The sequence below is a fragment of the Tenrec ecaudatus genome, chromosome 2 (genome assembly GCF_050624435.1).
Source record: "Tenrec ecaudatus isolate mTenEca1 chromosome 2, mTenEca1.hap1, whole genome shotgun sequence".
Lineage (NCBI taxonomy): Eukaryota > Metazoa > Chordata > Mammalia > Afrosoricida > Tenrecidae > Tenrec > Tenrec ecaudatus.
Window position 1 is genome coordinate 137,213,442 of NC_134531.1, and position 13,412 is coordinate 137,226,853.

At 49.5% G+C, this 13,412-nt stretch overlaps 1 protein-coding gene across 1 annotated transcript in view; it reads left to right on the forward strand.

Annotated features, from left to right (window-relative positions):
• Positions 1-13,412, forward strand: part of SLC22A4 (solute carrier family 22 member 4) — a 56,791-nt gene that overhangs the window by 27,488 nt on the left and 15,891 nt on the right. The window contains exons 5-7 of the mRNA XM_075541522.1: positions 3,077-3,203; positions 8,439-8,539; positions 12,275-12,489. Coding sequence (XP_075397637.1) covers positions 3,077-3,203; positions 8,439-8,539; positions 12,275-12,489 — 443 coding nt within the window. The remainder of the gene's footprint in view (positions 1-3,076; positions 3,204-8,438; positions 8,540-12,274; positions 12,490-13,412) is intronic.

Here is a 13,412-nt window from a genome sequence, read left to right on the forward strand (position 1 = left end):
GGACTTGACGGGTGGCCTTGGTTTGACCAGCTGGCGCAGGTTGGCCCACCCATGCTGTTGCCTTGGTATGACCTCCGAGACCCTAAGGCTGCTGTGGGGCTCCCTGTGTGAATCCCTGGTAGGAGTGGAGCCGAGAACACAGCTTTCTCTTTCTTACTTCCCTGGAATTCAAAGCAGAGTATATTAAAGGACAGACATTATTCCGGTTTGGAGGTGTCTTCCAGAACCCAGTCAGAGGGTCAGGAAAGCTTGTGCTAACTACTCCTGGCCTGTCACACCCTATCTGCCCAGCTTTGCCTCCAAAGAAACATCCTAGATTTCTGATCAGGGCCACAGTCATCACGCCCTCTCTCCACAAGCCTCCTGACAGCCAGGTCGTGGAAAAGATGGCGGCCAGAGGGTCTCCCAAGATACCAGACAAGATTATTTCACGGTTAACTTCTGCCTCTTTTGATGGGTGACTCTAATCATCTTTGTTCCCTAGCTCTGCTGGACAATTTAGCCCTAACCCATTGTCATTCCTTCCGACTCCCAGAGACCCTGTAGCACAGATTAGAACTGCCTCTGTGTAGTCCCGAGGCTGTAACTCCCCCGGGAGTAGATGGCCTCGTCTTTCTCCCGAGGAGTTTGGGCTGGTTGGCAGTCCAAAGCATAACCCACTATAACACAGGGTTTTATATGTTGGGTTTTCTTATAGCCCAAGAGATTAATAGTTTTTAATGCACTGACCCAGCCATACTATAACACAAAACAAATAGACAAAAATAAAACAAACCAAACTCACTTCCATCCAGTAGATTCTGAGTCGCAGCGACCTTATAGGACAGGGTAGGACTGCTGCCTTGGGTTCCTGAGGCCAGGCATCTTTACAGCCTCATCTTCCTCCCCTGGGGCCGCTGGGGGATTCGGACTGCTGACCTTGTAGTTAGCAGCTCAACTCAACCAGCACACTACACTCGTTGGGCCCCTTATGTTATGATAGAGCGAATATTGCCACACACTGACTGACCGTTCAGAGATTGGAAGGAATCTTGATTGGTAGGGCTTGGATGTTTGCCTTAAGGCCAAATATCACAGCAAGAAATAATTCTGATAGGTCAGCTTCTGAATTTCCAGCAGAAAAGACCCTGTCCACCAGGCACTGCCTCAATCTGGCCCTAAAGAGAGTTCTTCTTGCCGACGCCCCCCCCCCGCCATGGGGTTTCCCCAGCAGAGGGCAGCCCAAGGCCAGCACTTGCAAGCACAGTGTTTGTCTTGCAAGTTTAACCAGGGCAGGCTTCCGGTCTCCTCTACAAACAAAACTGCATTCTTCTAAGCATCTTGTCTGTGAGGGTCAGACTTCCCAAAGCGATGCCCATGCAGCCCAGGTGGGCCGGGATGGTGAGGGGATGCTTTGCGTTGCTGTCCTCTTGGCTGCTTGATCAGGAACGTTCCAGCAAGCCCCTGCATGCCCATTTAATTTGAATTAGACTAGATATATAGCCTGCAGAGCGCCTATAGTGTGCGCGACCTCATTGCCTTCTGAACTGATCAGCTCGACTTGAGACTTGGGCCCCTCAAAATCATAATGAGGCAAAGCAGTGATTCCAGAGTTCTCCCTACGAGGAAAATCTATCCAACGTCTCCATAGGAGACTAAGGTATTGTTCGGTTGGGGTTTGGGTTTTGCACGCTCTAATCTCCTTTTAAAAGGCTTGGCCGGGAGTCGCCGCAGGTGTGGATGGAGTACATGTGTAGGGGTGAAGAAAGAAATGCTGCATCTTCCAGGTGATTCCACACACCTGTACAGAGGGTCTCGGGCCGACGATGGGCTACAGAGCCCCTAGAGAAGGTAGCAGACTACCTCGGAGTGTAACCTCGCTGGGGGGCGCTGTGGCTCGGAAGGAGAATTGTCCGTGAAGGATGCAGAAGCTTCGCAATAAGGCCTCTAATCCTGTACCAGCTATAGCTGCCACTGGCTACCCGCTTCTCTTTCTAGTTAATTAGCATTCAATGCATTTGAAGACCCTTTTCCTCAGCAAGCGCTCCGGTGACATGGGTGGCTTGGGCCTAGTGTTGGGCAGCACGGATAAAGGGCGCTGCAGCTCTGGTTCCTGAAGGCAAGTGGCCCCAGCATCATCACAGGTCTGACAGGGACCACACAAATGGAACCAGGGGCTCATTTTTCAACCCAGGTGCTAGTCAGCTGGGGCAGGGAGCTCTGGGCTGGTCATTTGAGACCGTTGTGTTGGGCCGTGAGGTCATCCCGAGTGAGGCCTTGGGTGGGCCTCTTCGTTACAGAGGTCCCCCGGGACCGCACCTGGCGATTCACTGTCTAGAGTAACTACGCACCTTGGAGCAGGGGAGGGAGAACAAGCTGCCAGAAGAGTGGCTAAGATTCGGAGAAATGAAAACCAGCAAAGGCGTAGCTGAGGGGTGTGATCACAAAAAATATTACGTTTCTAGACATGAAGACAAAGCAAAAAAAGACAGCTTCAGCTTGTCTCTCAAAAAAAGGCTTGGGTGCTCACTGACCTGGGAGTCCACTGAAAGCTGTGGGGATGCTCCCAGGGGGAAATGGGGCTCTCCTTCTTGGCTGCCTATAGCTAACACTAGAGGGACACACATGCCCTGAGCAGCCTGCACCCGACACCCTGGCAAATCACCAGCAAGGGGATCCGGAATTCTTCTAAGCTACACCTCCTGAAACACAACCCCTTCTCTGGGGGCCCTTACTGTCCAGCAGGCTGCATTGCTCTTGGATGGGCCACAGTGTCCCAGAGTCCCAAATGGCCTTTTCCTAGATGTCCGGGTTTAAATACCCACAGCTCCTGTGTCCCCATATGGCTTGGCCTCAAGTGCCATGGAGGACCAGTCTGGAGCCTTAGCCAGGACTTTGAAAACCTTTGCTTATTTATGAGGACACCTTTTGCCCTGAAGTTTTCTTAAGAAAACAAAACAATAACTCTTACACACTAGAATTTTGAAATATTAAAATTATCTGCTGGGGGGGGGAGGGGGCAGGGGAGCAATTTACTATTAATTGCATCACCCCTAGCTCTTGGGAAAAGTGACCAACCACTGGACATCTGTTTTAGGATTATTCCTGAATCTCCCCGGTGGCTGATATCCCAGAGAAGATTTAAGGAGGCTGAAGAGATTGTAAGGAAAGCGGCAGCCATGAACAACATCACGCCCCCCATGGTGATATTTGACCCCACGGAGGTACGCATTTGCTCATATTTCCTCATGAAATCGCCTAGGCATTCCGGTGTTTTAGGAAATTTCACTTAATTCAGTATTCCTGGGTGCTTGCTCTGTGCCAGGCCCTGCACTAGGTCTTAGGGACACACTGGTGACTAAGTTCTAAGGCAGAAGCCCCCAGAAAGGGCTGTGCACGAATTGAATCCAATAATGCTTGGAAACGGCATCCCTTGGAAACATGGTAACATCCAAACCTACAGCTGAATTGGACTCCTGGACAGCTTACGTGGGGTTTCTGAGGTTGTACATTTTGATGGGAGCAGACACCCTCATCTTTATCCCAGGGAGTGGCTGGTGGGCTTGAACCAAGGTCCTTGTGACGAGCAGGTCAATACTTACCTGGCCATGCCACGAGGGCTTCTTTAGCATGTAGTGAATACTCATGAAGGATTGGTTAATTTTGCGTCCTTACCTCCAATTTCATATTGATACTGTTCCATGCCCTTGATGTAGCTACAGACCGGGGGTTTTCTAAGTGTCCAGATTAAGTGGGGGTGTGGGGGGGGTGCGGATACGTTTGAGGGCTAATGCACACACAGGCTCCTCGTTAAACCCTGGCTCTTGCCAGAGCCTGCTGAGGAAGCTGTGTGCGGGCTGACTCTTGCTGTGCGCCCTTTGTAGATCTTTAAGGGCGAACAGCCTGAGGAGTCATCCTGCAGAGAGGTGGGCATAGAGGGGAGCTGGTATTCCGGGAAGGGGGTGGGGCGGGGGGACAGCTTCACCTGCTGACAGCCACAAGGACATGCAGTGTGCCAGGCAATTGGGCGCTTGCCCTCCAGGAGTGTGGAATGTAACTGAGAGGCAGGAGCATCAGATGAAAGGAGAATTGGCAGCATCGGGGAGTGCGTGCCTAGTATTCAGTGGACAGTGCCCAGTGGCTCAGAGAAAGAGAGAACAAGGTGCCCAGGTCATGCCTGGACAAATCTAGAAACCAGGGAGGACAACCAACTTCACCCAGCTCAGGGGTGCTCACATTTTTTCAGCATGGGAACTACTTATAAAGTGACCAAGTCAAAATGATCTACCAACTACAAAAATGCAAAACATATTTATTTTATTTACATTTATCCATAAAGGCCTTGAGAATTCTTTATATGTACAATGTATGTTTATGTACCTTGCATAACTGCACGAGTCCATATTGCAGAACACAACACAATGAACTGTGTACATTTTTTGTCATGACCTGAGTTTACTCTGATGACTTGCACTGAATGGAATGAGCCAGGGATGCATAATCTGGATAGTAGCTGCTGACAGCCAGCCTCAAACACATTCCAAATGATCATCAGTCATGGCGGAACGGGACTTGGACTTAATGATCTTTATGTGGGAAAAGGCTGACTCACATCAATAAGTAAAGCCGAATAATGCAGTCACGGAGGTAGCACATTTTCTCACGTTTGGGTACTTTCCCTCTGCGAGTAAGTTCCAGAACTGTGCTTGAGCGCTGGACTTCATCTGAATGTCGGCTTGTAGTGTCAAAAATCTCCATTCCATATGAAAGTGATATGTTTTTGTCTTTTTACTTGGTCCAGCTCCTCCACTCATTTTAATACCTGTGTTAGTCTGGGTACTTTAGAGAAACAAATCCAGAGAAACTCATGTACACGAGAGTTTTATATAAAGGTCAAGTTCAACATTAGCTCATATGTCCGACACCAATCCACAAAGTCCTCCTCCATCTCAAAACACACACTATGACGCCAACTGCAAGAGGAAAGCCGAGTCAGTGCATGGGTAAGCATCTCAGTGCAGGCAGTGGTCTCCACACGGCTGCTCCAGCACCCAGGGCTGCATCAGGGCTGGTCCATGTGGCTTCTTCTTGGGGGGGTGTCTAGTCGTAGAGTCCAGACCGACGTGGATAACAACAATCGTAAAAAATGGGATGATGGATGAATACAAGCAAAGTCCAGTGTCAAAACACATGCTTCTTGGAAACAGGCCATTGGACTAATGGACCACATGAACGTCAGCCCTCTGTTACCCTGAGACCAGAAGAACTAGATAGTGCCCAGCATTCATACCCAGCTGCTATCGAAGGGATCACATTAGAAGGTCCTGGACAGAATAGGAGAAAAGGTATAGAATAAAGCTTAATATCATTTTTTTAAAAAGATTAAACCTAACCAGTCAGATAGACACTGGTCAAACCTGAGACTCTGGTCCTTAGTCACCCTTCCTGTCTGAAATTAACAACCCCCCACGACTCAATTGTCAGTCGAACAATAGGTCCAGAAGAGGACTAACACTAGGGAGGTACTGAGACCTTAAAACAATCGATCATGTGGGATCCAAAAGGCAGCATTGACCCAAGGACAAAGTTCCCACGGGAAACAGGAAACACCAGGAAGGAGTGGGATATAGGACCATGCATTGTGGGGATTTCCATCTAGGCGATAAATGGGAAAGTGAGATGCTCCGTAAGCCTCCGCCCAGTTCCTACTCAAACAACCCCCCACAGAACCCACCAGGCTTCTGCCAGCACACGTGACTGCTTGCTGCCCAGCTGGTGCGCTGTACTGCCATCAGCCCCGCGTGTTTCGGGGGAGAAAAGGAGGCACCGAGGAGAAGCTGCCAGGATCACCCAGCTCAGAAGCTGGGCTTTGGAACTCTGTTCCGAAGTACAGCACCTGTTCCTAAAGACGGTGATGGATTCCGCTTTGGGGAGGAAAAAATGGTTGCGAAAATTTGTATGACAAATCATTTGCCAATTCTACCATTTTTCCCCAGCACAACCTAGTGGGATGGATTGCATTCAGGCTGGTGCGCAGACACGACCACCCTCCTTTAGCAAGCCATCCCGCCGCCAGTGACAGGAACTCCCGGCCCGGGGCGACAACCCCACCCTGCCTCCTTCCCCCCACCCCCACCCCCATAACCACTGATGAGCTCTGTGCACCGCCTGCGCCATAGTCATGGGACTCTGAAGTATCTACCCTTTTGTGAAGCCTGTGCCCTTTCGCCTGCCATGCCCCATGTCAGGAACGGTGGCGCTCCCTCGGGTGGGAGAAAATTCAGAGTAGCGTCCCCTTGGAAAGTCCTCGGTGCATCTCTGGCTTTGCCCCGGAAGCACCTTCAGTCTGCATGGTGCCTCGGTCCAGTCATGTGCTGGTGGCGCCTCGCAAGCCAGTGACGACCACTTATACAAGGATAGCTGGCTGCTTACCTTTCACAGCCACCCAGGGAACTTCAAAAACACAGGCTCCAGGCTTCTGAGCCCCAGGAACGGTTCCGCTTCAGAAGGCCCAGGTGGACACACCTGATGTCTGAATTCTAACCTGCGCTCTAGGGCCGAAGCTGGAGCTGGAGCTGGAGCTGGAGCGGCAGGGCCTGCCTGTGTGTGCTCACTGCTCTGGGAACCCTCCAGAAGGGCTTCGAGTTCCCCTTGTTTGTGCTGTGGCCTTGCTGTGCTGTAGTATCACCGTTATGCCTCCAGAGCCCTGGTGACAAAATGATTAACCGCTCAGCTGCGAACTGAGGTCAGCGGTTCGGATCCTCCAGCTGTTCTGCAGGGAGGCAAGACCTGGGGCTTTGCCCCTCCCCCAATAAAGATAACCATCGGCCCACTCTCTGGGGGCGGTACTCCTCAGACCCAGAGAGCCCAGAGGGGTTAGAATGGACCCCGCAGCAGCACCCCCGCACGTCCTGTGTCGGGGGACGGCCAGGCTGGCCGTGAGATGTGTGCTGAGGTCTCTAGCTATTCTGGAAGGGAAGCAGCCACAGCAACATCAGGTCTGACGCCCCCCCCCCTTCTAGCCCAACAAAGCCGCCTCCTTCATCAAGCTTCCCCTGGGCTGCAAAACCTTGTACTTGCTCCCCCACGGGCTTCCCCGCTGCCCAGGAGCCTTGTCATTGTATTTCCCTTCCCATGCTCATAAGCGGGCTTAGCTAGATTCCTGACTCACGGCAAATTAACATTGACAAATGCCAAGTTGAGATGCCGTGGGACAGCAGTCAGAAACGGCCCCTAGTCGCTGAAGGCTGGCATCTTGTCCTCAGTCGTTGGGTTACGGGAGTAAATGTGTCCTGTGCGTTTACGACTGTCCAAGTGCGGTGCTCATTGTGAACCCCATCTCGGTGTGTTTTCTCAGCTCCTGCTGATTGTACCCATTTCCAAAAGGAGTGAACCTAGGCTCAAAGAGGATAAATAAAGACTTGCCCAAGGTCTCTCAGTTAACCCAAGTCTGTTCTGATGCTAAGACATGACAACAAGAAAAAATAAATCAATAAAAGCATACCAGGCCTGAAGGCAGTCTGGGGGGCTCTGTGGTCTTATTACACTCAAACTCCCTGCCAGCCGGTCCATGCTGACTCTTCGCGACCCTATAGGACAGGGCAGAACTGCTTCTTTGGAGTTCCCAGACTGCATCTTTATGAGAGTAGAAAGCTTGATCTTTGGTCTGCAGAGCAGCTGGCGGTATCAAGCAGCTCACCTTGCCATGAGCACCTCAACACACAGCGAATTGCACCACGAGGGCTCCTCTTTATTAAGTGTAACAAGTCCCTACTGGTCCCTGAATAGCTAGACAGATAAAAGCCATCCAGAGGGATAACCGTGAGTCATGTGAGTCCGGACACGGCTATGTGTGACAGTCTGGCTTTCCGTAAGGAGGCAATGCAGCTAGTGATGTATCGTTCAAAGACTTCTGCCTAAAATGGGTGAATGTGTTTTACAGTGTTAAAGTAAGTATCGCGTAGATAGACATTGCTGTGGTGGTGGGCTGCAGGGATGGCGGGGGGAGTGGGGGAGAGGGGCAGGAATCCAAGGCACAATGACCTTAGATAACAGAGTAGACCTGGCCCTGAGGGCGGCCTCCATGAGGAGCATACTGCCAGATCTTCTCTCTCTCGGCACGATGGTTAAGCATTCGGCTGCTGACAGACAGGTTGGGGTACTCGAACCCACTGCCGTAGACTTGATCCCAACACACAGAGACCCCTCTGTAACGTTTTGGAGACTGTAAATCTTCACAAGAACAGATAGCCTCAACTTTCTCCCACGGTGAGGCTGGTGGGTTTTGAACCACCCACCCTGTGGTTAACAGTGCAATGTTTGCCTGAGAGTGCCACCAAAATCAATGGCAGATGTTTTCATTCCAGACTTTTAAGCTTATGCAAGGCAAAGAAAGGGTTCCATACACACATTTCCCCATTGACTACCTCTTAATCTCATGGCTGTTTCCATTATTTTAGCTACAGGAGCTAAACCCTCTGAAACAGCAGAAAGCATTCATTCTGGACCTGTTCAGGACTCGGAACATTGCCACTATAACCATTATGTCTTTGTTGTTGTGGTAAGTAATACGGTGCCAAGAAATGCAAGCACACAGCGCAGAAGCATGCAACTTCTGGGGTTCAGAGGAGACGTCCGGGCGAGATCTGAGCTACCCCATCTCCCCTCTGTCCGGCTGTCACACTGCGGTGAGCTGTGTATTGCTGTGATGCCCAAGGCTGGGTCCCTGTTTTTCTAAAATACCAGCAGGGCCACCATGGGGGACAGATTGCAGCAGAGCACCGAGGTTAAGGCAGATCAGGAAGGAAGAGTCCGGTGGGGTGCTTCTGAAAATTAGCCCACAGAAACGCTTTGGATCTCCACAGAGTAATGTCCCACGGAGTGCCGGAGGGTGAGAGCATACTGTGGACACGAGCATGCCCACGATGGTGGAGAGGGTGCCTCATGTACGTCTGCAGTTCTGTGGGCCCTGAGAAAAGGTCCCTCTACTCCTGAGGCTACAGAATTCTAAGACTAGTGATGTCCCCGGTCCCTGTAGTGCAGATGCTCACTCCCCGCCCGCTTCCTGGCAATCGAGCACAGAAATTACAACCACACGAGGCTCCTTGCCTGGATGTAAGTCTCCACGGCTCTTTACATCAATTCAGATCACACTGGCTGTGCGTTGAGCTGCTAGCCGCTATGTGAGTGGTTTGAGACCACCAGATCCTCCACAGGAGGAAGACAAGGCTTTCTACTCCCATAAAGAATGACTGTTTCAGTAACACAGGGGCAGTTCTGCCCTGTCCTACAGCGTCAGTATGAGTCAGAATCAACTCAATGGCAGTGAGTTTGGTTTGGGCATTCTTTTAATATCTGAAAAAAACCCAGGTGGCATTGTGCATTCAAGTTTGGGCTATCAGCCCCAAGGTCTGCAGTTTGAAACCACTGGCTGCTCCAAGAGAGAAAAAATGAGGCTTTCAACTCCCATGAAAAGTGCTTGCTTCAGAAACCCACAAAAGGCAGTTCCACCCTGCCCTGTTGGGTTGCTCTGAGTCAGACTCAACTCATGGAATGAGCTTGAGAGCCTTTTGAGTAGCAAGCTGAAGGAGCCCTGCTAGCAGTGTGGGTTACAAGTCAGACTGCTTACTGCAAGGTCAAGAGTTCAAAATCACCAGCCACTCTACATGAGAAAGATAAAACTTGATCTACAGGGTCACTATGAGTTGAAATCAACTGAATGGTAGTTAGATTTCTGTAAATATTTATAGCCTTAGGAACCCTAGGGAGGTGCTCTAGTCTGCCCTATGGGACCAGGTTGAGTCAATGGCGGTAGATTTGGCTTGCTGGTTTCTTGGTTTGTTTTATTGTCAGCCTAACAAGTTCAATACACTTTCATTGCTTGTTTTGTTTTGGTTTTTTTTTGGAGTTAGTGCTAATGCTATCCAACCTACTATCAACAAATAAACCAAAGGCACAGAGATAACTAATTGATGTTGTAGCCCAGATTTGATCATGTGTCTGCCAAGAAATGAGGCAAAGGATAACAAATAAACAAAGGGGCTGTCCTACCCATGGTCGCAGCATACAATCTCAAACCCTCACTGCCTTCCAGGCATTGCTACCTCAGTGACCTCTTGGGGCCTTTCAAGACTAATTGTTTACTGGAGTAGAAAGCCCTGTCTTTCTCCCTCGGAGCTGCCGCAGTCCAACGAGTAACCTCTACACCACCAGGGCTCCTAGCGCGCGCACACACACACAGACACACGTAAAGAGAGAGGCGAGTCAGAACTCCCCGTGCAAGCTGGCCTATCTGAAGGTCTGTCCTGTTTTGCTATGAGAAGAAGTCAATGTCAGAGTCCAGCCTCTGAATAAATCAGGTGTGTCCTAGGTACACTGCCTTCCTCACGGCGGACCTCCTGGGTTCTTACATGTCAGCATATCTCACTAGGGCACACGCAATGAATGGTGTTACTGAGCCAACAATAAACTGGCCACTAGGTTTATCTAACCTGTGCTTGCCACCAAACGTGAAAAGCAGGAAGATGCCTTCAGCTATCCAGTTTCAATGCTTATCTGGGTTGGGCTTAGCTCTTAGGCTGTCCAGTCTACTGTAAGCACCACCAGCAAAAACATTGACGTTGAGTCAATGCCAACTCACAGTTACCTTTAGGACAGAGCAGAATTGCCACCTCTCCCCAGTCCACCCTTGTCTTTCCAGAGCTGTAAGCTTACCGACACAGACGGCCCCATCTTTCTCCCATAGAGTGGCTGGTGGGTCCTTACTGCCAGGCTTGAGGTACGCAGCTGACTGCTCTCACCACTGGGCCACTACGAACACTCACCAACCTGCTTTAAAACCCAAAACCAAACCCACTGCCACCTATAGAGCTGGAGTGGGGCATATTGGCCATATTGTGCTGCAAACTCCTCCATCCCAGACAGCAGCACATGCCTCGACAAAGAGAAGAGGCTCCAGCCATCACATTAGGTAGGAGTTAAATTTTTGACCAAATATAGCAAGCTAATGTTTGAGCTGATAACTTTGGGTGGCCCAAAAATTATGTTAATTATAGATATCCAAATTTCCCTGCACAGAAAAACAGTTCTCCCCCACCTAACCCCCTGCTACCTATAGGTTTCTGGGACTGTAAATCTTTATGGGAGCAGTTTGAACAGTCAGCCCTGCAGTTGGCAGGCCCGCACTTACCACAGTGCCACCAGGCTCCTTAAGTTAGTCCCCCGCACTCACAGCCATCGAGTCAGTGCTGACTCCTCTTGGCGACCCCCTGTGGGTTTCCAAGACTGTAACTTTACCGGAGTAGAAAGTCCAGTCTGTCTCCTACAGAGTTTCTGGGGGTTTCAAACGGCCAACCATGTGGATCGCAGCCCAACACATAACCACTACACCCCAGGGCTCCTTAACCTAGTATCATATACAGTATTAAAAAAAACACGCTGTGTTTCTAAAGACTTCCCACCCACCCTCCCCAAGCATTCGTTGCTTTCCTGCCATGTCATTAATAGGCAAGCCCCATGCATCGTGTCTAGTTTTATTTTTTTTCCAGAGAAGCTTCTGGATGGGAGTTAGCTGTAAAGATGGGATATGGAGATTGCACTCTGTGCAGCTTTGAAGCACTATAGACTCTCTTTTTTTTTTTTTTCTTTCTCTAAAGTGAGTTTCACTAAATTAGGATTTCTTTCAAGTGATTGTTTTAGAATCAGAAGTTTGGGTTTTTGTCCACTGATGAGATTGATATTCTTTCTTCAAAGAACAGCTTTAGAGGTGTGAGTCTGTACAAACTCTAAAGGAAATGCTGACATTTGATCTCAACTAGCTGGGAGCCTGGTGGTATAGAGATTCCACATTCAGCTGTGATCTAAAAGATCAGCAGTTTGAAACCACCGCCTCTCTCAGGGAGACAGTGTTTTCTGCTCCCATAGAGTCCCAGTCTCAGATACTCACAAGGGAGGTCCTACCTGTGCTAGAGGATCACCTTGAATTGACACTGACTCAAAGGCAGTGAGTGTACTTTCTGTTTGGGCCCGAGGGCAGGCGTTGTCAAATACTGGTTTGCCTAGGCTAGCACTGTCCAAGAGAACTCTCTGGAAAGGGTTTATATAGGTGCCGTCCAATATGGTAGCCACAGGGGGCTCTTAAGTACTTGACATGAGGGTAAGAATTTTTAACTTGTTTGAACTTCAATGCGTCTGTAAAGTCACCAGTGGCTATTATAGGACTACAAAATGTCCATGAAATTTTAGAGTGACTCAAGCGATCATTTTGTAATTGAATCCTTTCTATCTTGCCTTTCAGGATGCTAACTTCGGTGGGTTATTTTGCTCTGTCTCTCAATGCACCTAATCTACATGGAGATGCCTTCCTGAACTGCTTCCTCTCTGCCTTGGTTGAAGTCCCAGCATACATCACAGCGTGGCTGCTCCTGCGGACCCTGCCCCGGCGTTACATCATTGCAGGGGTGCTGTTCCTGGGAGGGGGGGTGCTGCTCTTAATTCAAGCCGTGCCTCCAGGTATGGATTAACCGATTTTAGCAGATGTTCCTTTTGTTTGTTTGTTTTGCTTTGAATAAGTCATTATATTGGGGGCTCTTATAACAATGCATGCATCCATGGTATCAAGCACATTTGCATATATGGTAGCAGATTTTCTTTTTTTTAAAAAAACAAAACATTTTATTAGGAACTCATACAACTTAAAAAAAAACATTTTATTAGGGGCTCATACAACTCTTATCACAATCCATACATATACATACATCAATTGTGTAAAGCACATCTGTACATTCTTTGCCCTCATCATTTTCAAAGCATTTGCTCTCCACTTAAGCCCTTTGTATCAAGTCCTCTTATTACCCCTCCCTCCCCACAACCCCTCCCTCATGAGCCCTTAAAATTTTTAAATTTTGTCATATCTTGCCCTGTCTGGTGTCTCCCTTCACCCCCTTTTCGGTTGTCCGTCCCCCAGGTAGGAGGTCACATGTAGACCTTTGTAATCGGTTCCCTCTTTCCAACCCACTCACCCTGTACACTCCCAGTATTACCCCTGGTTCTGAAGGGATCACCCGCCCTGGATTCCCTGTGCCTCCAGCTCCTATCTGCACCAGTGTACATCCTCTGCTCTATCCAGACTTGCAAGGTAGAATTCGATCATGGCAGTTGTGGGGAAGGAAGCATTTAGGAACTGGAGGAAAGCTGTATTCTTCATCGGTGCTACATCACACCCTGTCTGACCCATCTCCTTCCCTAGACCCCTCTGTGAGAGGCTCTCCAGCAGGTAACAAATGGGCTTTGGGTCTCCACTCTGCACTTCCCCCTTCATTCACTATGGTAAGATTTTTTTTGTTTTGATGATGCCTTATACCTGATCCCTTTGACACCTCGGGATTACACAGGCTGGTGTGCTTCTTCCATGTGGGCTTTGTTGCTTCTGAGCT